Source organism: Spea bombifrons, chromosome 6 (genome assembly GCF_027358695.1).
Source record: "Spea bombifrons isolate aSpeBom1 chromosome 6, aSpeBom1.2.pri, whole genome shotgun sequence".
NCBI lineage: Eukaryota > Metazoa > Chordata > Amphibia > Anura > Pelobatidae > Spea > Spea bombifrons.
In genome coordinates this window covers 35,670,099-35,694,996 of record NC_071092.1, presented here as the reverse complement: position 1 = coordinate 35,694,996, position 24,898 = coordinate 35,670,099, and the positions used below count along the sequence as shown (strand labels likewise).

At 35.7% G+C, this 24,898-nt stretch overlaps 1 protein-coding gene across 1 annotated transcript in view; it reads right to left on the bottom strand.

The window, feature by feature from the left end:
* Nucleotides 1-507: 507 nt before the first annotated feature.
* DPYD (dihydropyrimidine dehydrogenase) overlaps nucleotides 508-24,898 on the bottom strand; it is a 325,720-nt gene continuing 301,329 nt past the window's right edge. Inside the window, exons 21-23 of the mRNA XM_053470008.1 lie at nucleotides 5,209-5,352; nucleotides 2,921-3,061; nucleotides 508-1,703 (exon numbers count right to left, since the gene is read on the bottom strand). Coding sequence (XP_053325983.1) covers nucleotides 1,533-1,703; nucleotides 2,921-3,061; nucleotides 5,209-5,352 — 456 coding nt within the window. The 3' untranslated portion in view covers nucleotides 508-1,532. The remainder of the gene's footprint in view (nucleotides 1,704-2,920; nucleotides 3,062-5,208; nucleotides 5,353-24,898) is intronic.

The window sequence follows — 24,898 nt, the reverse complement described above, 5'->3', positions numbered from 1 at the left end:
GTATGTAGTCATGTATAATAAAAATTATTTCTCTGACCACTGAAATTCCCCCATTTAATACTTAGATTACACAAATTGCAAAATGTACACATTGACATCTGGCAGATAAGGAAACATCTTAAATTTAAAAAGTTCATTTTGTCTTCGTTCTTTGAATTGAAAGCATTGTCTACCAAACTTGATTAGCTGCAACTGCATATATCATTTGGGTCTGAACAAAAGGAGGAAGAGTTGTTTTTCCCCATGATCTTCATCTTTAAACTCAACCCTGCTCTAATGTAATAAACAATGTTACTTTGTGAACATACATTTTGTCTGTTTTTTTGTATGAAAGTGTATTCTTTTATGTCGTACACAGGGCTGTTAAGTGGACAATGCCACCCTTTTCAGCAAGAGATGCGGTGGTTGTCCAATGAGACCCCTGAGTGCATGCACAGAAACGACTCTGATGACTAGGCCTTTTGAAGTATACATGTAATTATAACACATTTAGAAAACACGTACATATTGCATTGCTTAATATACTTTATTTAATCAAGTGGATATACATTTGAATACAAATATAATTGGCATTGTTTTTGTTTAAGTAGGTAATATAGAATTCTTCATAGATTCAGTAAATTATTACAAGAAATTAACAAAGAAATTAAGTACAAGCTCATTTTATTTATTGATATATGATATATCCTTTTTAATAGGATCTGTGATCTAAACTCTTTTGACCATCACTATTAACGTTTATATAGAGTTGCTCCCTTTGTCCCTAGCTCAGGCTATTAGGACACTTTGGGACAGAAATTAAATTTATATTACCAGAGATTCCCACATGAAAGCGACATAGAGAGTTTTCTAAAACATCTACTCAAACGAGGAAGCTTCCCTACAAACAGCTCATAGCGAAAAGAAAAAAAAAAACAATAAAATGGATCAGTGTTTGTAAATAGTTGAGGTTTTTGTCTTGTACAGAGCCATTATGAGTTCTAATGTACTAGGGATTAAGAAATGCATTATGTTTTATCAGTGGACACACTACACAAAGTACTTAATCCAGTGTTAAATCCTTATTGTAAGTCTACTGTCTGCACACAAAAGTAATTATTCCCTTAATTTGTTGTTTTTCAAATAACTAATTATGTATTTCAGTTATGAGCATATAAAAGAAGAAAAAAAAAAAAACACAGATGGGGAGGATTAATTTTAGTTTTACAGTATTTTTCCATTCATCTTCATTTACCATTTTTGCATTTTAACATTTTACTGTACTTTGTATTGAACTAACTAATTGCAAGTGGAAACATTGGGCTATTCCATAAAGCAATATGATTTTATTTTTGAACTCGAAATCGTTATTTGTATTTTACAATATGAGCTAATTAAAACAAGCAGCAAATAATGCAAATACCAGTGAATATAAAATCACATATATATATATATATAATTAATCCGAGTTGATTTTAACTAATGTACTATAATGAGACGGTAAGGTGGCAGTGGAAGATGAGGAGACCACATTAATTGTTGAACTGGTCACCTTAACACACTGGATTCACAGTTAAGGGCAGACCTCTTTTTGGTACATAAGGCGTTGTCCTGGTAACCATTTTGATGCAGTCAATAATAGGACAGACACTGAAACACAGAGTGCAACCAGTACAGTTGTCATTGACAGTAGGCAGGTGGGTCTCAGGATCAAACTCGATAGCCTGCAAATAGAAATAAGTGGTTTGGATGTCAATCTGATAAAGGTCAACAGTGCCCCAATTTAAGTGTCCACGTTTTCATTATAAAGCCTGTTTTGAGATAGTTATGTACATTTCTGCAATGCTACCATAGCAACAGTTCAATTTCAAAGAGAAAAAAAAAAGAAATCCCACCACTTAACTCCAAACTACCTTTGTGAACAGTTTTTTGTAAAAAGTGGAAAGCAGTAAATCACAAGCTTAATGTATATATATATATATATATATATATATATATACGTGCAAAGGACCATTAATATGTAATACAACAGCAGGCTATTTTTTCAGTGCGAGGGGGAAAATAACCTTTAATGGGACATGGCAGATGTTAATATAGTGAGAGAATTTAAGCATTCATGGGATCCTCAACATAAAAGGTTAAGGAGTAAGTGATGTTTCAGTCCTGACAGTTGGTAGAAAAATGGGCAGCTTAAATTGTCCGACTGTCTCTTTTTGGTGGAGCAGATAAATCCTAGGTTAGGGGAATGATGAGACATGTCCCACTTATGTCAAATGGTGGGGTGACGTGTTTGTTCCCATAAACATTCCTTATATTATCATTGTAGAAAGTTGTGATACTTGGGTTACTTTCCTTGCTCAAAAACACACGCACACACACCAAGGTGTCTCTTTATGGCACTGCTAAAGAAGTCTTTCTTGTTCAATTAAATCCTTTTCTCCATAGACTTTTATTAGGTAAGGCGCAAGGCTTGGTTATTTAGCCATTCTGTTGTTTATTCTGTCTGTCTAGTGAATTGGGCTAATATAACAGAGATCGTACACACACACAAATCACTATTATGCAGCTATCTGAAAAGAAATATATTATTCAAACTATGTTTTTAAAAAAAGAAAATACACCAACCACAACTGCACAAAACTCATTTTAAATCTGATACTAATAAGGAAAAAACGGTAGCTCTTCTCTTTAAGAATGTTTTATGTTTCCATATGATATCCATTTTTTTCTGTTGACCTCATATTGCATTTTTCTTTTTCTTTTTGCATGCCTTGCAAAATGTACAATTATAAACTAGCAAAGATTGCAATTATTTTTCAGTAATTTAATTTTGCAGTTTCGCTACACCAGTTGATGCCAATAAAAAAAGAACTCAATACTTAGTACCTATTTTTTCACAATTAAAAGTGCATTACTTTCCTTAAGATATCAGACATGTTACCTGATAACCAGAATCATTGCAGGTCATGTAGCATTTTCCACAGTTAATGCACATTTCCTCGTCAATCAGGGCTACAACGTGTTCTTGAATGTTTAATTCACCATATGATCCAATATATTTTAATGCTCTGCCAATTACATCCTGAAAAGAAAAAAACATGCCAGTGTATACGATTAATATTAAATTGCTTTAATACAACTTGCATAAGCTTATTAAGCCCAGCAGAACAAATTAATTGAAGATAGCGGATCATATCCTTGCAGTGTCAGGACTATGTTCACTTCTTTGACACACAAATTGTTACAATAATTATTGCTTGGAGGAGAGGACATTAATTGAACAAAACCCATCAATACATTTTCAGAAATATTAAACGAGGTGCTACTGATCATTTATGTTCATTATGATCATTTAATGGTTTATGTTGTGTGTGTATATATATATATATATATATATATATATATACACACACACACACACACACACACAAGTGTATATAACATATAAGCATTTTTGCATTGCAAAATTTGTTATTAAATGCTTTTGCATAGTATGTGATAGCATACAAAATGATGTAGATTTCTTACTATTTTGGAATGCTTATTTAATTGTATGCTAATATTGTGACCACAAATAAGCCTATTGTCTTTACATTTAAATAAGGAAGTTCTATTTGTGTTATACGTATCAAAATCTAATGTTCACTTTATATACTTCTGTTTGGCAAATTATCCTTCATACTGGACTGGTTATTCAGAATTTAGAGACTCTTCAGTGGGCATGTGGCGCTGTGCAATGGTGGGCCAACCCCTGGGGCAGAGGGTTTCAAAACAGGGCTAACCCAAGGTCCAAAGTGCAAGGCGAGTGATTGTGTCTGTGTTAGAATGCATAGGTGAGTGAATGTGTGTAACCGTGTGTTATGCAAGTACAATTTCATCCTATGACACCTAATAATGCATGCGTATTTGAGGGAATGTCCTTTTTTAGATTACAAACAGAAAAATTATATGAAATTCTGTAGTAATTAGTAAATCAACGTACATTTTATGAGTAATGACAAAAGTAATTGAGGTACACATGAACTTAAACCTGCTACAAAATATGGAAAGACATGGGCACAATATAATTTCTCCCCATGATTACAACTCAATGAATGCATTGTTTTTAAACTGTTATGAACTCTAGCTAATAAATTAGAATCAAGATGAATACGTTATTATCCTGCGGCTCCTGTAATCTTTGTATCAAAAAGTAATACTTTTTTAAAAAAAACTTTTCGATTCATTGCACTTATACTCTGTGAGAAAGATAACCAACACAATGCTATTTAACAATCAAAAAGAAGGAACAAAGAGAGCAGCCATCCTTGAAAATTTACAAAACTAATTATACCTTAACAGAACATCTGTGATTCTTTATAATTCAGCTCCGCATTTTGACTACATCAGTCACTTATTTCCAATGTACATTTTAAAAACTGAGTGGAATAGCAAGGAGGCAAATAAACCATTTTAATCAAAATATGTCACAATTAAACAAAGGTTTGCTTGGCGTATATGGATAATATAGTTGCTTCTGTATTCAAAATGGTCCTTCACCTAACAGTACTTTCGTAAATATAGCATAAAATGTTTGACACAATAACATTTAGAACATAAAGCCCTTTTAGAAAGATTTGTAACAATTTATTTATCTATATTTGAAATGTAATCTATTTGTTACGACCTACAAACTATCAAAAATCCATAATTCTCTTACATTATGAACTGACTATAAGAGGCATGAACAGAAGCTCCCAGATTGTTACAATATAGAGGAACATGTTCAAGTCTGGGAATACAGGACAACTGCTTATATCTTTAAGGCAGCAGCTGGTCTTCATGCCTGAAATGGATAGAGGATTTAATGAGAATGAAATGGAATAAGGTTAAAACAATTAAGAATGGCGAACCCAAAAGACTGAGGGGCTTTGGGAACACGTTGTGGCCCACAAGCAGAATCTTGCTTGAGGAACCATAAACTTTAAAGATCCTTCAAGAACCTGTTAGTCATAATCTGCAACTGAACTAGTCAAATTGGGCCCCAAACAGGCTGTTGCAAGGGAGAATTGAGATCTTCTAAATTAATCCACTGAACAGTGGAACCTAATCACCCAATAGGGCAATCTGCCCCTGGTGATGCAGAAAAAGGCTTGTCATCCCTCCAGACTCTAGGCCTAGTCGGTTAAGGCCAGAATACAAAGCTGATTAAATCGACATTGACTTTAGCATCAGAAATTAAATGTTTACCTTGACTGCTGGTATGGGTTTTGTTGGAAGAAAATGTTTCTTTTCATTTGTCTTTAAATCTTCAGTTTTTGTTAAAGCGATGTTCTTACTTTCGGCTATAAGCTGTTTTCTCTTCTCTAAATATGGTCCGAAACTTGGGAGTTTCTAGGGAAAAACCAGAACAATAAAAATGTAGGTTTAAAAATTATTTATAAATCATTTGTATTAACGTTACCAAGCAATGGATTTTGTTATAGTAAAATTAACCTTCTATTATAAAGACATTTTATTTATAGAGCAACAGAAAAGACTGCAGTGCTAGTATAATGAGAGCGAATGCAAATAAGATGTAATATTAAAATAAATATAAAATTCACAACTACATGAACACAAAAAACGACATACTGGTACAAAAGGAGAAGAGAACCTGCTCTTATATAAAGAAGGATGTGAATCTTTGGGGGTAATGTATATGGAGGAATTCTAATACAAAATTAATGAGCCAAGCGATGGAAATTTCCCAAGGCTTCTATAGTGATATTTCTACTTTTCATAGGTCAGTTGTGCCTAATCCAAGCAAAGATGTAATGTAAGGAAGATTGTGCTAGATAATTGAAACAGCCTTCTAGAAGAATTGGTAGAGGCTTATATAGTTAGGGAATTTAGATATGCTTGTGAATGGTTCTTATTTGCTGTCAAAGTCTATGTTTCCATGGAAACATGGTGTGGCTAGAGTATTCCAGTTCCAAAGAAAAACAAATATAATAAAGCTTGTAAATTTTGTAGTAATAAGTTCAAGTTCTTGCAGTATAGCTCACCTCTGCCTTGGTACAAAGATATGTGTTGAAAATTGCAACAATTAACAAAAATCATTTAACATTCATGTTTCTTATTTCCGCATATTTTGTAGTTCAATGGACATTCTATTTATCTGCAACATAAATCCATATATGTTTTAAGGGGACTAAAGGCATTACATTTAGCTACAGATGTCACCTACTGCTTGCAAGACACCATCTTAGAGAAGTATCTTGAGGCTACTGCAAAAACAAGGCCTTTGTATTGCCAGTTTGTCACCATGTTTAGATCTATTTCTACCTTACCTACATGTTGCACCTCCATTTTTATTTAGTGTTTTAGTTTTTTCATTTAAGGGAATTGTTGGGGATTATGGATGAACGTCTGGGCCTTTTCTGGCACTAAGAATGTTAAGTCAATGCTCATCATAAAATTATTGCAATTTATTGCTAGAACAGAGAGAACTGTGGTAAAATTGTTCAAAGATGAATAAAGGAAAAGATATATTGACGTAGTGTTCATTTATCAGAGACTTCTGCTATGCAATTGAACATAAAATATACATTTTCAATGTCAAACTCTGCATCTGATGGCTAATTGAGGATAGGCGCCATCTGATTAAAGGTCATTAAAAAAGCATTTAGCACAAATCTCTCACTGAAAATAAGTTAATTGATTTCCCATTTTCTGACTGAAGCATTGTGATGAAGGCTGTTTTATTGCTTTTCACTTGAGGGGAAGCAGTTTAAGCATCATACTCACTAACTACCACAAATGTACAGGCAGAATAACAGTTTCTTAAAAACCAATAGGGAAAATAATGTCTTAAGAATGATTAAAACATGCCCGAGGTGTGTAGCTCAGCTGCTATTTTGAACACTAAAACATTCCATGTGGTGAGTGCTCACATTGATGACCACCTTGTGATCGGATGTACAACCAAACCCAGATGTATTAAAGTATACTACATGTGTGTGTAGATATAAAACATATATAATTTATCTTTTGCAGCATTTCTTTGTTAAGAATATAAAACTCCATCCTAATGAATGAATGTTAACGCTAAAAAAACCCAAAAACAAACATATGTTAAGGTAGGAAGGGTCACCTATGTATATAAAACAGTGAGGTGCATAAGGTTCCTACTACTGACCCTGTATTACCGATGGTCTTGATACTATTATAAAGGTTGTCTGGCAGTAATCTTAATTCTACCTAGACATTATGTTATCATACATCGCATATTAACCCTTCCCTTAGTAACTTACTAAGATTCTACTGAATTGGAGGTAGGGCTTATGTCATGAGAAATGGTGGACAATAGTAGATGTGCTCATAACTCTGATATTAAAAATGTTACATGTCAGAAAGGTGAGCAATGTAACACTGAGGGTATATCATTACATATTTAAAATAATTAGAAACATGAAACCTATTTGAAAGTCTTAACGTTGAGAGGGTAGAAGTCTTAATGCTGCAAAGGGGGATCCAGTCTGCTAGCTTCTTTTTAAGTTCATTTCATTAACTAATCTAGCCTATTGGATCTAATTTCCTTAAAGTAGTTTGGGAGTCAAATAGCTTTGAAATTTAACTTTATGAAACAGATGTAGGAGTATAACAAAATAATTATACAAAGATATTATGTGAACTGTAAAGTGAAGCTCAGTTGCTTCTAATGCCTTGGACTGGCTGAAAGACTTTAATCAATCTGGCTAAAACTATGATAGCACATTTTAGTATTGGCTTTTTCTGATTGATAGTGACCATATTTAGTGTGAAACCTTAAAGACTTCCAGGTTGGTATAGAAGTTCTTACAGAGGCCAATCCTGTAGGTGGTGAAATCATTTGAAATGAACTGCTGGGACTCCTGTAGTGTTTAAGGAGTAGAGCAATGCTACAAAGACGGAAGTCTTGTTTAATATTTTTGTAGTTTACTCTTTATCTGCATAACAGCAGCAACACATTCACAAAATAACCCACCAGCTGAGCCATTAGAACCGCTACTTAATGAAACTATAAAAATTCCAGTAAGAATCTTTATGTTCCGTAATGTCCATTCACTTGCATTATACATTAAATATGAATATCATCCTTTTCTTTACACATGTAGAACACAAAAACATTATCCTCCAATAGTTTTTGGGTTGATAGTCAAATTTCTTTCTACGGCTCCCAGTTTTTAAAAGTATAATAAAAACAATGACTTTCATGTTATCTCACGCACAATTAAATTTCAGAGTAATATTTCAGAATGTGAAGCACATTGACTTAATCGTTGTGGGCTATTAGCTTCTTCTGTGGGGTAATGATGGCGTTTGCATATTTACCTAAATGCATCATTTTATGACCATTTTATATCCATTAAGATTCATTAATTCTTTTTCTAAGTGCTAATCTATTCAAGTTTACACTGTATCCCCTCGGGTCAAATTATAAAGTAACATTTAAACTTTTTAACTATGTCACGTTTATAACTATTTTATACCTTGCTTTTCCATATAGGGCATTTTTAAACAGAGAATTGTTGTAACCAAGCCTCAGTGAGTGATTTGTACATGGCAATCGTTTAGTTGTTTGACTTATGAATGTTATCTGCATTAAAAAGTTATATATAACTTAGAAACAAAGCAAAAGAGTACTTTCATATTTAATGGATAAATAATACTGCAATTAAAGTTGTAATGTCATTATAAACATATATACAGTAACACTTAGCCAAAATGAATGTATGTTATGTCATAGCTGTGTTATGATATATAGCTATAACTATTTATATCCTCTTTTTTGTTTTCTTGATGTTACATTTGTTAAGTTGTTTGTGCAGTTGAGTTTTTAAAAGCCTCTGTTGGCAATGATGGAAAAAGATGTAGTGAGATATTTTTTCAGGGATGTCACATGAGACAAGCTGGGGAAGTATATTGTTGTTATTATTATTAATAATAATTATTATGGGGCTTACATTTTTTATTGCATGGAATCCAATGTTTGAAATGCTTAAACAAGATATTAGACTTTTGTGTCATAAAGTATCCACTGCTGAAGAGAATATCTACTTATCTATGGCATGTCTCTATCATCCTCAGCATCAATTCTTCTAGGTACACTTGTACCATTACATAAGTTATGGTGGGTAAAGGTGATGGGAAGCCCTTCCACTAAAATTAAGGGGGTAGTAGAAGCATTATTAAACAATCATCTACACACACCAGACACCACCAGAAGGCTTGTTTTTCCCTCAGAAATCTCATGGTGCTGCCACAGCCACAGAGGATTCTGGGTAGGTGCATGCAAATAAGGTCAACAGTCACCTTTTGCCTCTATATCCACTTTATATCCGTTTAAGAGATCCATGTATAAAGTGGATATAGAGGCAAAAGGTGATAATTGTTGACCTTATTTGCATTCGCCTACCCAGAATCCCTTGTGGTTGTGGCAGCACCATGAGATTTCTGAGGGAAAAACAATGTAAATCTACAACGTAAAGCTATAAAATGTAATTCTTTATATTGTAAAAGCATTTTAGGCCTGCAATAAACTTCAACCATAATGTAATTAATCAACAATTAACTCCTGGAAACTTGAACGTTAGTACAGTTTCCAGGACTTAGTTATGCTGATTTTTAAAATAATTTATGTTTCTATTAAAAAAAGCAAAGAAGAAAAGCAAAAGATTTCTGCATTTAGCAGGTTTATGCAAGTTCATGAACATCTGGAAGCCTGTCACCTAACAGACAACAACATATTCTCTAAACAGAAGAGATTTCAATTCATCAGGGATTAATGTAGAATGTGCTTAACGTAAGTACTTTCTATGGTGATTTCCATAGATTATCATATTCATGATACTGTGGTGAAAAAAAAAGTTTTCTCTTCATTCTAACTAGAACATGAAAAAATTAAAACATTGACAGGCACTTTATCTACATTTTGTTGAGCATGTAAGAGAAAAATGTGCACGTATTTATGTTAATTGAATTCTGTCATACTTTAACACCATAATTGGCCATTTACGGTTAGAAATATGGCACATATCCTTTAGAGTGTGCAGTGCTTTCTCCCTAGGGATCTGTATAATATAAATTGGTACAGGAACCACAAAGTGGACTGCACAAATAACTGGTTTGCATCACAAAAAAAAATGTCACAATGCAAATAAGAAATAGTGGAACTAACCTTCAGACTGAAGTAAAGATAATAATAATTACAGTAATTAAGTATCCCCAGAAAAAAAAGCTCCAAGGTGCAGCCAAGGAGAAGAGGACTTACTACTTGCTTTTTAACCAGTTACTTCTGTTCACATGTGGAGTATTTATTAATCTATGTACATATGACTACTTGAACTCAGAGGGATTGAGTGAACAGATTGACAGAAGACTTATATATTTTACAAGATCCTTGTATTCCATAAGAAGTTATGCTATGGTTATTAGGCATGGCTGTGTTCTGTCATTTTGTTGGACACTATTATGAGACACTGCATTATTCATACGATGTAGAGTGCTTTCATGGGCATCTGTGCTTTTTCTGTTTTTCTCATTTTACATATTTCATTGTGTGATGGAATTGGCCTTCAATGATATGTTTTATAGTAATAAAGTAGGATTGTTTTTATTAAGGTAACTAGAATCCACTGTTAAGATTGCAAAGGATAAAAGTTACCTGAAAATCTGGAAGGATTTTATTTAAAGAATGATCTTTAGTTTCTTCCTTAACTAAACATAATCTCATGCAATCTCAATGACTGATTTTATCACATTAAGATAATTTAGCTTTGATACAGGTAAGGTATTGAAGGCTACAAACATATTTTTTTTAAAAAGAAAAATGGTACAACTAGGGCCACCATAAGAAATCTTGGGGCACATTACAAGCTTATCACCTCCATGCCCCCACCATCAGCTCGCTGCATGTCCAGCCCACTGTCTCGCCCACTGCTCCCTCCATCGCTATGCCGTAAGATCCTCCTATAAGTAAAGCTTATGAGAACAGGGGTAAGCTTAGGGTTAATGGCGTCTAGATGCAGTAATTTTTCAAGGCCCACTATAACTGACATGCATACATACTAACACTCATACTTGCTTTAACACCCTCTCACTATAACACTGTACACTTACATACACATATACATACATTCTTTCTCCTGCTCCTCTCCTTCCCTTGCAGGCACCACTAACCCTCAGCTCACCCCTGACATACAAACTCATAACATCATACACTGACACACACATACTAACACCAAATACTAACACACATACACTAATTCTAACACCATATGATAACAGAAATGCACATGCTAGCATCAGTGACAAACACATGCTAATACCATACACCAATATGCACAGACTCTAACACTACAAGCGGATATACACAATCATGCTAATGCCATACAGTGACACACACTATACCATACACACACAGGCTAACACCACACTCATATACATGCATGTACTATCCAATAACATTCACTAACTCACAACCACTGACTATAAAACTACACATATGTGTAAAAAGCATAAATATAGCATGTATAGTGTTAGAGTCAGGGTGTATTTATAAAATACACATACTGCTTTATATACATACTGACTAACAAAACAGTACATTGCATACTTACACACACACAGTAAAAATACTGGCATACTTACACAAACATACAGTAATATATACAAACTAACATAGTAACATGTGTACATACACAAATTTACTTACACACACACAAACACACACACACAGTAACATACTAACAAACATACACTAATTCGAGCACCTTAACAGACACACATTAACATGTTACACCTTACAATAACACGCACACATGCTAACACTATACACTCATGCACAGGCATACTAACGCCATACACCAATACACACACACTAACACTACATGCAGAACTCGGGTAATATGGCAGGCTTGCGGCAACATCTTTTCCTAAAGTCAGTGTGCTAACAATGTTCAACAAGGGCAACTAAAGTGAAGACTAAATTTTAAGAAACTTTCAAAAATAAGTTGTTTTTTACATACTACAATTATTATTTTTTGCCAAAACGAACAAGGGGGGTCTCAATGAAACTCTCATATGGGAAAAATGGCAAAATAACTCCAGGGCTTAAGGTACCAATAACCACTGTGACTGAAGTGTTTAAAATAAAGGGATAGCTGGGTCCTAATTTCCCCCTGATACAAGATTTGTCTGCAAAAGGCAGAGGATGTGAAATGTGTTGTTCACTTTCTTGTAACTGCAGCATTTTCTGCAATGATTAAAGAACATTTTGGAGGCTCATCAGTGGATATTTTCCATACACTAATAAGGTGAAAACATGGAATTTCAACCTTATCCTTATGTATCAAAAATCAATATGGGGATTTTGATTCTTATTTGGAAGATGAGGACAAAACATAGTTTCAAATTGTTGCTTCTCTCTCATGGGTTCTTAACATCATTCCTCAAGAAGCCCCAGCATTGCAAATGTATTTTCCCTTTATCTCCTTATGAGCACAGGTGGGTAGTTATCTAAGGTCAAAAAGAGAGATGGAGCTGCGCTCAACTGAGAATATCCAGAAATAAGTAAGGCATTTTAATATAATGATATCATAAAATCACCATAAACAATGGGGTTATTTATTTCAATATTCAATATGAAAGCCTCGCAAGTTCATCAAAAATGTATTTTTTTCCCCTTACAAGCAGTTTGAGTTCTCTTGTTAAATTCTTTTGTTCTCTGTTAAGCAAATATTGAGGAACTGACAACAAATCAGTTCACTTTCTATTTCCTTCTGGAAAACAAGAAACATGGTTCATATTTCACACACATATATTATAAGCTTTAAATGTTTGAATGCAGAAAATAAACCATGAATATAAGATTACATATGTTTTACTACTATAACTGCAAATGGACATTTACTATTGATTTGAAGCTGTTTAAAAATATTTGCTATTACAGAAAAGACCCTTATCAGCTAATGGTACAGTTACTAAACATGTACTTAAAATGCAATTATCACAGCCACAAGTTTATATTCCTGTAATTTATTTCCAAATATATAACACTGAAATTGATTTACTTCATAATTTACTAAACTCTAAAGGAAAGTGAAAGGGGAGAATTTAATTAGTCCGGAGTCTGGAACTCAGCCGGCAAACTGTATTCCAAGATGAGAGAAAAAACAAGGTGCGTCTACAACGCTTAAGTTATAGTGAAGCTGCAATCTGAAGTGTGATACCCTTAATCACAAATAAACAAATAAAAAAAAAAACATACAAATGGTAAAGAAGTATGGTGTCCCCACCATGTGAAGTGTATAGGAAAGGAAGGTGTCAAGAAATGCATAAAAAGGTACAGCCTTTTAAAGGACTTGGAAATGTTCTCTGATTTGCAGAAATCCTAAATATAAGATAATGTTGAGCCTTGAATACAATATAGGTGATCTTTCTGTAGGTCTCTTGAACGCTTTCCCTATTCCCCTTGCAGGAGGCGGGGGAAAACTAGGCTCTTTAGGTTTGCACGCACAGAAGCACACTATTACTTTTATTTATTAAACCACAAGTTTACATTAAGCCAACTTGCAAAATTCAACTTGCAACACTAGAGAAGTCTCCCAGCACAAATCTTTAAAAATAATTTTTTTTAAAATTACATTTGCCTTACACAAGTCTATGGGACCCACGCAAGTCAAAGGAGAATACAGTGCAGCTTCCAAACACTGGGGGCTACTGGTGCCCAGGAGTATATATATATATGTATATATATATATATATATATATATATATATATATATATATATATATATATATATATATATGTCTAAAGGCTGTCTTGTACAGCGGGCAATTACTTTAAATGGATCCATGTATAAAGTGGATATAGAGGCAAAGGTGATAACTGTTGGCCTTATTTGCATGTGCCTACCCAGAATCCCTTGTGGTTGTGGCAGCACCATGAGATTTCTGAGGGAACAACAAGCCTTCTGGCTTGTCTGGTGTCTGTAGATGAGTGTTTAACAATGCTTCTACTTCTAACTCATGCTGTAACACATCCACTTAATATGTTGGCATTCGATCTAGGAAAGAATCTGTTAAAATAGTAAAATCAGTGATATTTCTATAACATCAGAAGATCTAGCAATGCCGTATGCAGGACCAACTCTCATACTTCTTACAAAGAAACTCAACAAGGTTTACACTTTTTTGCTCTTGTCTCACCTGTAACCCATTGTTTAGTTAATCGACCACATCATTAGCAATACCTCCATTTAAAGTATTGGCATTTGATCTGGCAGTTTAAAGGTTGTCAATCAAACCATTACCTGTGTACAGAAAGTTGTGCTTGTGAACATAGGCACAAGTTATTTAGTTTTGTGTGGAAAGCTGGTCACTTTTGGAAAGCTTGTCCAAAGTTGGAAAAAAAAAATATTATCATACTAATGAAGGTGATTTTGTGACTTGAGATAAATGTCATGATTTTAATTAACCAATTCCAACATAAAAGAAGAAATGTCAAATAGGGTCACAAAGAAAGAGGAAAGTTTGACTAAGTACATCAGAAAAATCTATGGCACAAAAAGCTTCTGTTCTAAATAAGTTCTGTCTGAATAAAAATGGCAATTATAGCCTAGGCAATTAGAATGTGGTCATAATTTTAATTTATTTATGGGGAAACTGCCAAATTATAGACCATAGAGAAGAAATTATTATTAACGCTTTTGGTGTTAGAGACAATAAAGCTTTTTTGAACAATTAATTAGAAATACTCAACCAAATTATATATATATATATATATATATATATATATATATATACATATTATATATATATAACAATGTTGCTTGAGAACACAAAAACAGCACATTAATACTTGTGTTAAAATCTAGCCCCTCATCTCAGTTTAGATATTTAGAAAAGTCTAAAGTAATTAAGGCTCATTAAACCATGGGGTTTCAGGTGATTTAACTCAAAGGCATGTAGCAGTTTATTCACTAAATCATGAGTTGCATATGAATCATATTATTTTAGTGGTTTATTGAAACGTATGTATTACAAAGTAATAAATCCAGCTACCATTAAGAAATTGGTAGACTTCTTTGGCCCTTCCAACAAGTAAAACTCATAGAAGATGGCCCACTATGATAGTTAAATCAATAAGATGAAATGTTTCATCTTGTCATGCATAACAAAAGATCATAATTACATGATCTCTCTGGAATCCACACATTATTCATTTACTACTTGGTGACAAAATAATTTCCAGGATTTTTCTTTTTTTTTGCTTACAACATAAATTGGTTTAACATAAGATCTGATAAGCACTTTTCACCTACAATTAGTAGGATTAGTGGACAGTTCTGTCCAAATCTCCACCCATTGCTCCAACAGGCGTTGCATACTTGATTTTGTACACTGATTCAATAGCTTTTTTTTTCTTGTTTTCTTGTTTTGTTTCTAATTACATTCAATCTATAATTCATATGTCTGTTGATAAAAACAATATAGCTGCTTCCTGTGATTTTGCTTATTTTACAGATATAACTAGGCATCTAATACAGTAAGTGGAAAACAGTTAAGAAAGCAAGATGTTAAAGTTTTAAAGTATGTACGACTTGAATCTTATATTTTAACTTGGAGCTTTAAACCTTAAATATTCCAGAGCTAAAATCTGCAAAATCTGACCAATGTGTCACGCATAGCGAGGTTGGAGACACTGATGCAGGTAGGACACAAGGAGCAGACAGGTTCAAGGTCAAGCCGAGGTCGGGGGTACCAGAGGTCAGAATAAACAGGAACAAGCCAAGGTCAAACACTGAAGACAAAAACCTGAACGTAGCACTATGAAACAAAGGCACGACCATCAGAGGGCAAGGTCTTGATGTCCACTGAAGGTTTATAAAGGATGGGAAGTGACTAGGCACCAATTAGAGGTTTTGGCACCAAAACAGGAAAAGTCACTTCCCTTTTGGTAAAATCTGGCAGCCATCTTGAGTGTGGCAAGACCGTAGCCTATAACTAAGGCGCACAGATGTGTATGGAGGTCATCCTCTTCTTTGTGCCGGCTGCTGTGGCTGTTAACTGGTGGAAGAAGGTCTCCCTCTCCTCTGTAACGGCTGCTAAGGCTGCTGGCTGACTGGGGGGGGGGTTTCCCTCTCCTCCGTGGCGGATGCGGATGCTGGAGGGGGGTCTCCCTCTCCTCCGTGGCGGCTGCGCTTGCTGATTGACGGAGGGAGGTCTCCCTCTCCTCGGTACCGGCAGTTGAGACTGCTGCCTGCTGGAGGGGGGGTCTCCCACTCCTCCGTGGTGGCGGCAGCCGCCGATTCAGGTAGGTGACATAATGTAGTCATTTTTGTGTATATTTTGTGCCCTCAAAAGTTTTAAAAGCATCATATAAAATGATTTCTAAAGTAGAAAATAAAGAAAAAATTCTAATTTTTTTATATTTTTTTTTATATTGCAAAGCAATATATTTTATTAGCAGACATAAATACAATGAAGGAAGTATGTAAGCCTAAAGGGCCATATTTTTTTTATTAATAAAATAGATTAAATTTACAGATGTTAAAATAAGCCAAATCGTGTTACCCAGGACAATTTAAAAACTACAGTGTTGCCTTATGTCAAGCACTGCCTATTCTGATAAAGATTTTGGTACAGTCATCAAACTCTGTTTGATAATGAAATCTGTTCTAGTAGGAAGCATTTGTCCAATGAAATATGGTTATCTCAAGAAGTTACTTTTGCTAAGGGATCCCTGCGGTTTGCAGTTTAGACTATCAGTTACCTTATTTTTTCCATGCTGAGAGTTCACCCAGGAATAACCTAACACAGTATGCACTGTAAAAAAAAACTCTAACGTCATTCTTTTGACTGCTTCCAGTAGCATGAAGAAATCACAGGGTGGACACAATTGTTTGATGTCCTCAGATTGCTCTTGGGGTTTGTAAGATTCATGAATGGCAAGTAGAAATCCTATATTCCAACAAAAAGAAAATCCTAACTACTTTAGACAGATTATATGTCTCCATGATTATTCCCTTTGGAAAAAAAATTTTTTATTGGAATTTATTTTGCACAATTGCACATCCTTACTGAACAGTAGATATTGTATTCATATTTAAGTAAAAAAAAAAACCTCAATTTATTCCGCCATTCAGCCTTTGAGAAAAAGACAAAAATTGCATGATGATTTGAGGAAACTCGCATCACCAGGATAACATTCTTTACTAAAACTACTCTTACATACAACCTAAGTGAAAAACATTCCTAAATGTATTGATGGTCTCCTTGAGTTACCGCCATTGGGCTTCCTGCCGTGCGCCCCACCAGTGGGCTTCCTGTCATGAACCCCAAGTCCCCCCTGCGACTGGGCTACCTACTTACCTGGTTCCTAACAGAGTGAGAGTGAATGTGGCCACCGGGCAATAAAAACGAATAGGCCAAACTGAACCGAAAAAATTATCCAAATCATTTTTCATTTTTGTCCCATTTACATATGTACAGTATGTATATTTCATATAACAGTTTATTGCTTTTTGGCTCTTATCTATTGGTGGTTTGGAGATACTGAAGGAATCTGCAACTATTTTACCTTATTGACAATTTAACACTAACATAAGGGTGTCCAGAATTCTGGCAGCTGTAGTATATTAAGCTGGCCAACATTGCATTAGTATTTAGTAACATAGCTGGAATGAGATATCTCAGAAAGCTGAGATTTACACAATGCTCAAGAGCACACAATCGAGTTTCTGTAACATTAATAGTAATTGGACTAGATATGCTGTATGAAAATGTGACTGTGAGAATGTAGATTGCTATGGTTATGGTGCCTCAAGAAGGCTTTGAATCAATAATCAGATCTCCAATTCTGATCAAAGGAGTAAAATGGAAAATAAAGCAACTGCATGGTTAAAATCATGGCTCCCATGAAGGCTTTTCATTTTTTTGTCCGTGACAGGTCAGTCAATGGATCCTTAATATCACATTACTTGCATAAAATACTTCATTAAGATGGTCTGTTAACGAGAGTACTTTAGATTGAATTTTAATTGGTATATTAATGGACATTTATGCCAGCTAATCAATTTGAGACAATATAACTTGAATGAAGTAGATTTGCTCAGATGAAGGGTTAAATATCTGTATTCGTGTCATGAAAGCTTTTATTTATTTATACAGTAATGTTGTATACTGCAGTGCTGTATGGCTGTGAATTAATAATGAAAAGCAAAATTGCTTCTAGTTATCAACCAAATAAATAATGTGGTATAGGTACTGCTCATGGCAGCTTTTTGCAGTCTAATTATAAATCCCAGTGGCATATAATCAGTTAAGTACATTCATTCAAGAAAAGGTGTAAGTAGCTAATAGAGAATACCACTATATCAGGCAAACTGGAAAAAAATCTCCCAAATTCCAGGTTTACCTGCATCTCGATTTTGGAGCTCAATGTAATCTAATTTTTCTTCATCCCCCTAACTCCCACTGATAATCTTAAAACATAAGTTGAAAATACATCTTAAATTCCTACTATACATCACAAGCATTCATAACACATCCTTTCAGGGAGTGACGTCTGCAGCACTGTCAGTTTCCACCCACTTTAACGATAATCAGTTTTCAATAATTTACTCATAAATCAATTTTAACAATAAATTTCAGGCAATCAAAGATTTACAGGCACTAAAGAAGCAAATGAGAAAGAAACACCAAAATCAGTGAATACGTACATCTAAGGAGATACAAGAATCGCTAGTAAAATTAAGTACAATTTAGTACAATAAGTAAAATCTGTTACAATTAACAGTGCTATCCAACAAAATACATATTTTTCCATTGGACAGAAAACCAAAAGAGAGCGAGAAAATAGCTCTGGGACAAAGATAGAAGTTATACTACAGTGCACTGTATGTATACTCTGTATAATTTTACCTTGATCTTTGGCACTTCTACATCATTCCAGATACTTTCATAAAATACAGTTTGGAATTTTAAACATAAAAACTTTTTTGTAATTGTGAAAAAGTAATACTTTCTTTTATACATTTCTATTATATATATTTATATATTTATTATATTTATTTAAATTTTAATCATATGTGAGGGGCCATTAGAAAGATTAGTTTTTTGTTTTGCATATATCATATAGGGAAATATTGCATATATCATATAGGGAAATTATATATATCATATCGTGAATTGCGTATATCTTATAGAGTAAAATATATACTGTATGTTCCGAAAAATGCATATATCATATCGTAAAACCGATCAGCTCAGTGTGGTGTTTGAGAAGGGAAAGCCGCCCAAAATATCTCATGACTAACAACAATGGCAGCCTTCAGGTCTGGAACAAAAAGAGATAAAATCATGTTTTGTCAATGCTAACCTTTATCACTGCATTCAGCACTGTATTTTGTGCTAAATGAGTTAACGTGTTTTTCATGGAACTTCCCCTTTAGCATGTGGACAACTTGGCATTACTTGGTTCCAAATGGATAGAAGCTGTTTGTTTGATTGAATTTTATTCAAGTACTGAACATACACTATATACAAGGCAAACTGACGCAGCGCCTTGACTTCACCACATTATGAAGAGCAGACCCATGTGAACCCCTGCTGCAGGAAGAGTCTGGCTGGCAACATCAGCAATATTTCTTCTTATAATATTTCTATTTCTTCTCCCAACAGGGGTACTGTAGCAAGGACAGGTGAAACCAGAGTGGCTGGGCATACGGCTTGGTAGCCCACTGGCAGGGCACATGACAGGAGGCCCACTGCCAGGGCACACGGCAGGAAGCCCACTGGCAGGGCACACGACAGGAGGCCCACTGGCAGGGCACACGTCAGGAAGCCCACTGGCAGGGCATACAGCAGGAGGTCCACTGGCAGGGCACACGGCAGGAGGCCCTCCTCAGAGTATGTGTATTTGACACTACTATTTTTGGCCCTACATGGTATAGAGAGAATAAAGGGTGGACTGAGTCTGACTGAGAGGAGACCTGAGACTCTGAGAGGAGACCACTATGGGTGCAATCTGGGTCCCTGAGGCAAATCCTGTGGGTGCACTCTGGGTACAGGGGGCAGGTCCTTATGTATTTGCACAGCGACTACTCCCCAAGCAAACTCCACTGTGTGCTATGAGCTCTAACCCTGGATTTTTTGGAGACCTAGAAACACCCCTGGTATTTGCCATGTACTGTCTCGCCATTAGGCAAAATAAAAACTGCCTGTGTGAAATGAAATTCAGTTTCTGTGCCGATCTGGCATACAAATTCATTGTGTAATTACTGCACGCCAGGATGCGAATCTGTACAACACAAAAATACATGGAAAGTGCTGAGCATGTGTTAAATGCAATAAGCGCATGTATTTTGTGCATTATTTTCTGCTGGCATTGCTGTTTTAAAAATAATAATCTATATTTTTCTACCCGTTCAAAAGAATACTTCTATTAAATTTGCTGTAACCTAATTTAACAACCTCACAGAATGATGATACACAAGTAACCTACTATGGCACAAGGGAAAACAAATGCTCACAGTTAATAGGAAAAGATATCAAAACGTGAAGCATCATAATTGTGCAATATATCCTTGCTAAATGTACGATGGTGTACTATAATTAAATAAGAAAAAAAAAACTAAATGTATCTCTGTGTTCCGCTGTCATTAATTTAACAGGGCCTGCACATGTCCTAAACTAACGGTTGTTTTTTTTTTTTAGTTTCATGTGCTGCATATTAAAATGTATATTAGCCTCAAGATGCATAAACACAAGATGATACGGCAAAGGTTTTGGCCCACGGAAAAAAATCCCAGCTCAAAGTAGCTGTGATGCAGGGTAGACGCTCACTTAGCCTCATTAAGCCGAAGCTCTATTTTGCTTGTCTTTTGTTCTGCATGACAGCAGCATTTTTGTTATATAATAATTCATTTCAAGTTTGTTCCAAGACTACCAGAACTGGTGAACTGTGGCCGTTTTAATTAGAAGTATTGGTAGCATGCATAATATAAAAACATGCAGGTCAGGCAATCACAGAAGAGCAACCAGCACAATGAGTTACTGTCTAAATCAGATGCTTATCAAGTTGATTTTAGACAGTGTATAATAAAACAAAACCGAAGTATAGATTATTTACATTGTATCTACCCATGAAACAAATATTGATATTTGGAAAAAGACTCTAAACTCTGCAGATTAGGAGGAGACTGTCAGAGTCTTCCCTCCTTCTAAACCTAACATTACTCAGTATGAGAAGTTCTCACATCACACACAGGGCCAGCCTTAGGGGTGTGCGACCTGTGTGGCCGCACAGGGCGCCATGGCAACAGGGGCGCCTGCAGGGGACTTTTTTTTTAACTTTATTTAAATCCTCCATGTTAAATAAAGTTAAAACAACAAAAAAAACCCCAATGCTTTAATTTAAGTCCCGGGCAGGGGAGCCGAGCGGTTGTCTGTGAATTTTTCAGCAAGCGCTTGGCGCCCCTCACTCCCCATGACTCCGTCGTGGTGCCGGCGTTTCATGCTGAGCACTGAAATATGATGAAATATGAACGCCGGCACCGCGACGGAGTCACGGAAAGTGAGGGGGGCCGAGCGGTTGCTGAAAACTTCACGAGCAACCACTCGGCGCCCCTGCCGGGGACTTAAATTAAAGCAATTTTTTTTGTTTGTTTCAGCTTTATTTAACATCCAGAGCGGCAGAGCGAGAAGGCGGCAGCCTCCCGCTCCCACCGCAGGACTCAACAAGGTAAGTAAGGATAATGAGAAGTAAGGAGAGGGGGTGAGGGGAAGGCAGTAAAAAGGGGCAGAGGGGGGACAGTGAGAAGGGGCAGGGGGGAGGCAGTTAGAAGGGGCAGAGGGGGGGAGAGGCAGTGAGATGGGGCAGAAGGGGGGAGAGGCAGTGAGATGGGGCAGAAGGGGGGAGAGGCAGTGAGATGGGGCAGAGTGGGGGAAGGCAGTGAGATGGGGCAGAGTGGGGGAAGGCAGTGAGATGGGGCAGAGTGGGGGAAGGCAGTGAGATGGGGCAGAGGTGGTAGCTAGTGAGAAAGGGGAGTTTTGTGACAATTTTTTTTTCCTTTCCTTTTTTGGGATGGGGGGCGCCACAGGATTAGTCCGCACAGGGCGCCGGAACACTTAAGGCCGGCTCTGATCACACACACACACAAAGGGCACGGGAGGAGAACAATGCTACACCAGTCACATAGTAAATAAATGAATGGTGCAGCACTGGTGAGTGATCTGAAACAGACATGCAAGTGTTTATCAGGACAGGCCAGGGGTGGACTGAGGCCATCCAGGGCCCCAGGTAACAAAAATATATCTTCCCACTTTTTCTCTTCCTCTCTCTCTCTCTCTCTGCCCTGTTTATCTCAACTCCTCTTTCTTTGCCGCTTCCTTTTCTCCATACTGGTCCTCTTTGTCTTTTACCTCACTCTTTTGTTTGATCCTCCCTTTCTCATTATCTCTCCCCTTTTTTTCTAAATATCTCCAATTTCTCTTTATCTCTCCTCCTATTTCACTTTTGCCTCTCCTCAGTCTGCTTTCGACGATAACTAGCAACATGGCAGACACCTCCAATTGTGGTAATGGACACCTTGCTGACCCCTTGGCTAAACGAGCAGCTGCTTTGGGCTCCAATGACTGGAACAATGGGCCATTTTACTTAAAGTCAGCCATAGTGCTCCCTAGCTGAATGACAGGTAAAGAGTTAATGCAGAAGCAAAAATGGATTTTCCATCTAAAAAATACAGACTTAACAGTTAATACAAAGCTGTAAAGCAACATTGAATAAGATCACTGAGGTCATCTGAACTGCAGAAACTAAGCTCTTCTGCACAATTTGTTGTTCCTCCATGGGGCCAAGAATTGGAAGCCAGGTAAGGTGAGCTTTAGGGATGCATGTGCCTAGAATTTTCATTAGTCTCTTTTTTTTTTTTTTAAGATACATGGGCGCTTTAGAGTCTACAATTAGAATTCGGTAAATGCAAAGATTATCATTTCCTTAAACTTCATCAATGTTAAAATATTACCAATACACATTTAACAATAACACATTTAAATAATTATGTTGTCCACAAACTATATGACCTATAAAACTGAGTTTCTATTTGGAATGCCAAATAAATCAACATTCACTGCAATGTAGTTATGTACCGTTGGTGCAGTTCTGAACTTTGTATATAAATTTAAATCAATATGTTTTCTTTTTACATAAATGCATTTAATGCATAGTACACTGTTTGTTGGTCGAGATCTGCATTTATAATTATAATAGGTCAGTAATAAAGAAAAATAAATTGCCCAGTATTAAATGTGAAATTGAAATGTTAACATGTTTAATATATAAAGGTATGTGCTTGTAGCTGCTAGGTTAAAGTGAATCAATGTTATTAAAGAAACTTTGTTAAAGACATTGAAGGATAACACAAATCATACTCATACAAATACTTTCAACTGTTAAGGCTGGGAAACATGCCACATCATGTAACTTTCCATGTAAGATTTTCTCTTCCAGAGAGTTAGCAAGAACATATAAGGAAATTAACAATCTACCATAACAGATGAAATGTGTGACTTTGTTCAAATTATCTATTTTGTGACAGTGGCAGTACAGATATTTAGTTGTGACCTCGGTTACTGGCGTAACTACAGGGGTCACAGCTGTGATGCGAGCCATACCTCTAGGGGGGGTCCGGTGTGACCCCTTCTTTCTGTCTCCTTGTACTGTTTCAAAATAGTTTAGAAAGTTATATAGTGCATGTATATGTGTTTATATATCTATATATATCTATATAGAGAGAGAAATATAGATATAGATATATCTATAGGTGAGCATGGATGTGTAATTGTGTGTGAGCATGGATGTGTAATTGTGTGTGTGTATGGATGCGTAATTGTGTGCATGTGTGAGCATGGATGTGTAATTGTGTGTGTGAGAGCATGGATGTGTAATTGGGTGTGTGTCAGCATGGATGTGTACTTGTGTGTGTGAGCATTGATGTGTAATTGTGCATGTGTGAGAGAGTATAGATGTGTAATTGGGTGAGATGGAGTATGTGTTAGAGAGTATGTGTAAGTGTGTGTAATTTGTGTAAGTATGCTTACATATGTGTGCCAGAGTGTATGTTAGAAGGGGGCAAGGTTCAAAGAAGGCACAGACAAGTTGTTTGGGGGCAATGATGGCACAGGCCCCATGGTGAATTTGGCTGTTCCACGCCCAATTGTATTCGTCCTACACAGCTGTATCAATAAGGAATTGCAAACTCTTTGAAGAGTATGACCATTATCATTATATACAGACCAATTGTCTCATACATCTGTATGGGATTTTAGTGATGATCATTAGTATATGTTTGGCATAATTGACTTAACTACATGCCTACAAAAACCCTGACTTTGTGCAAGTGTGCCTAGAAGAATTGACGTTATTTTAAGGCAAATTCACACCAAATATTTAATTGATTTAGATTGTCCCTCTGTTCACTCACTTTGCACTTTGTTAAATAACTATTAACATGTCTATTTTTGAAAGCATGCTTATTTCACATCTCCTTAGTTTTTCACAGTGGTGTGTATATATATATATATATATATATATCCTATTCCTTATTTACTTGTTACAACATAGCTTTGTAGAAAATAAGGTATTCTTTCTTATTTTATGTAAAAAAGGTATCAGTGCCATGCTCAAGTGGCCCTTAGTATTTTGGTTGCTTTGATATTGATAGATTTGCATTTGAATAGGCTTGTTGTGGTTTTATGTAGTATCAAAGACAAAGAAATTCAATGAAACAAATTCTTGGCTCTTAGTGCTGACATTGGTTTTAGAAGAGCAAACAAAAAAGAAAAACTTTTTAAAGGATCTTTCATAGAAAGATAACTAGAAAAGGTGTATTTGATGGAAAAGATATAACACATT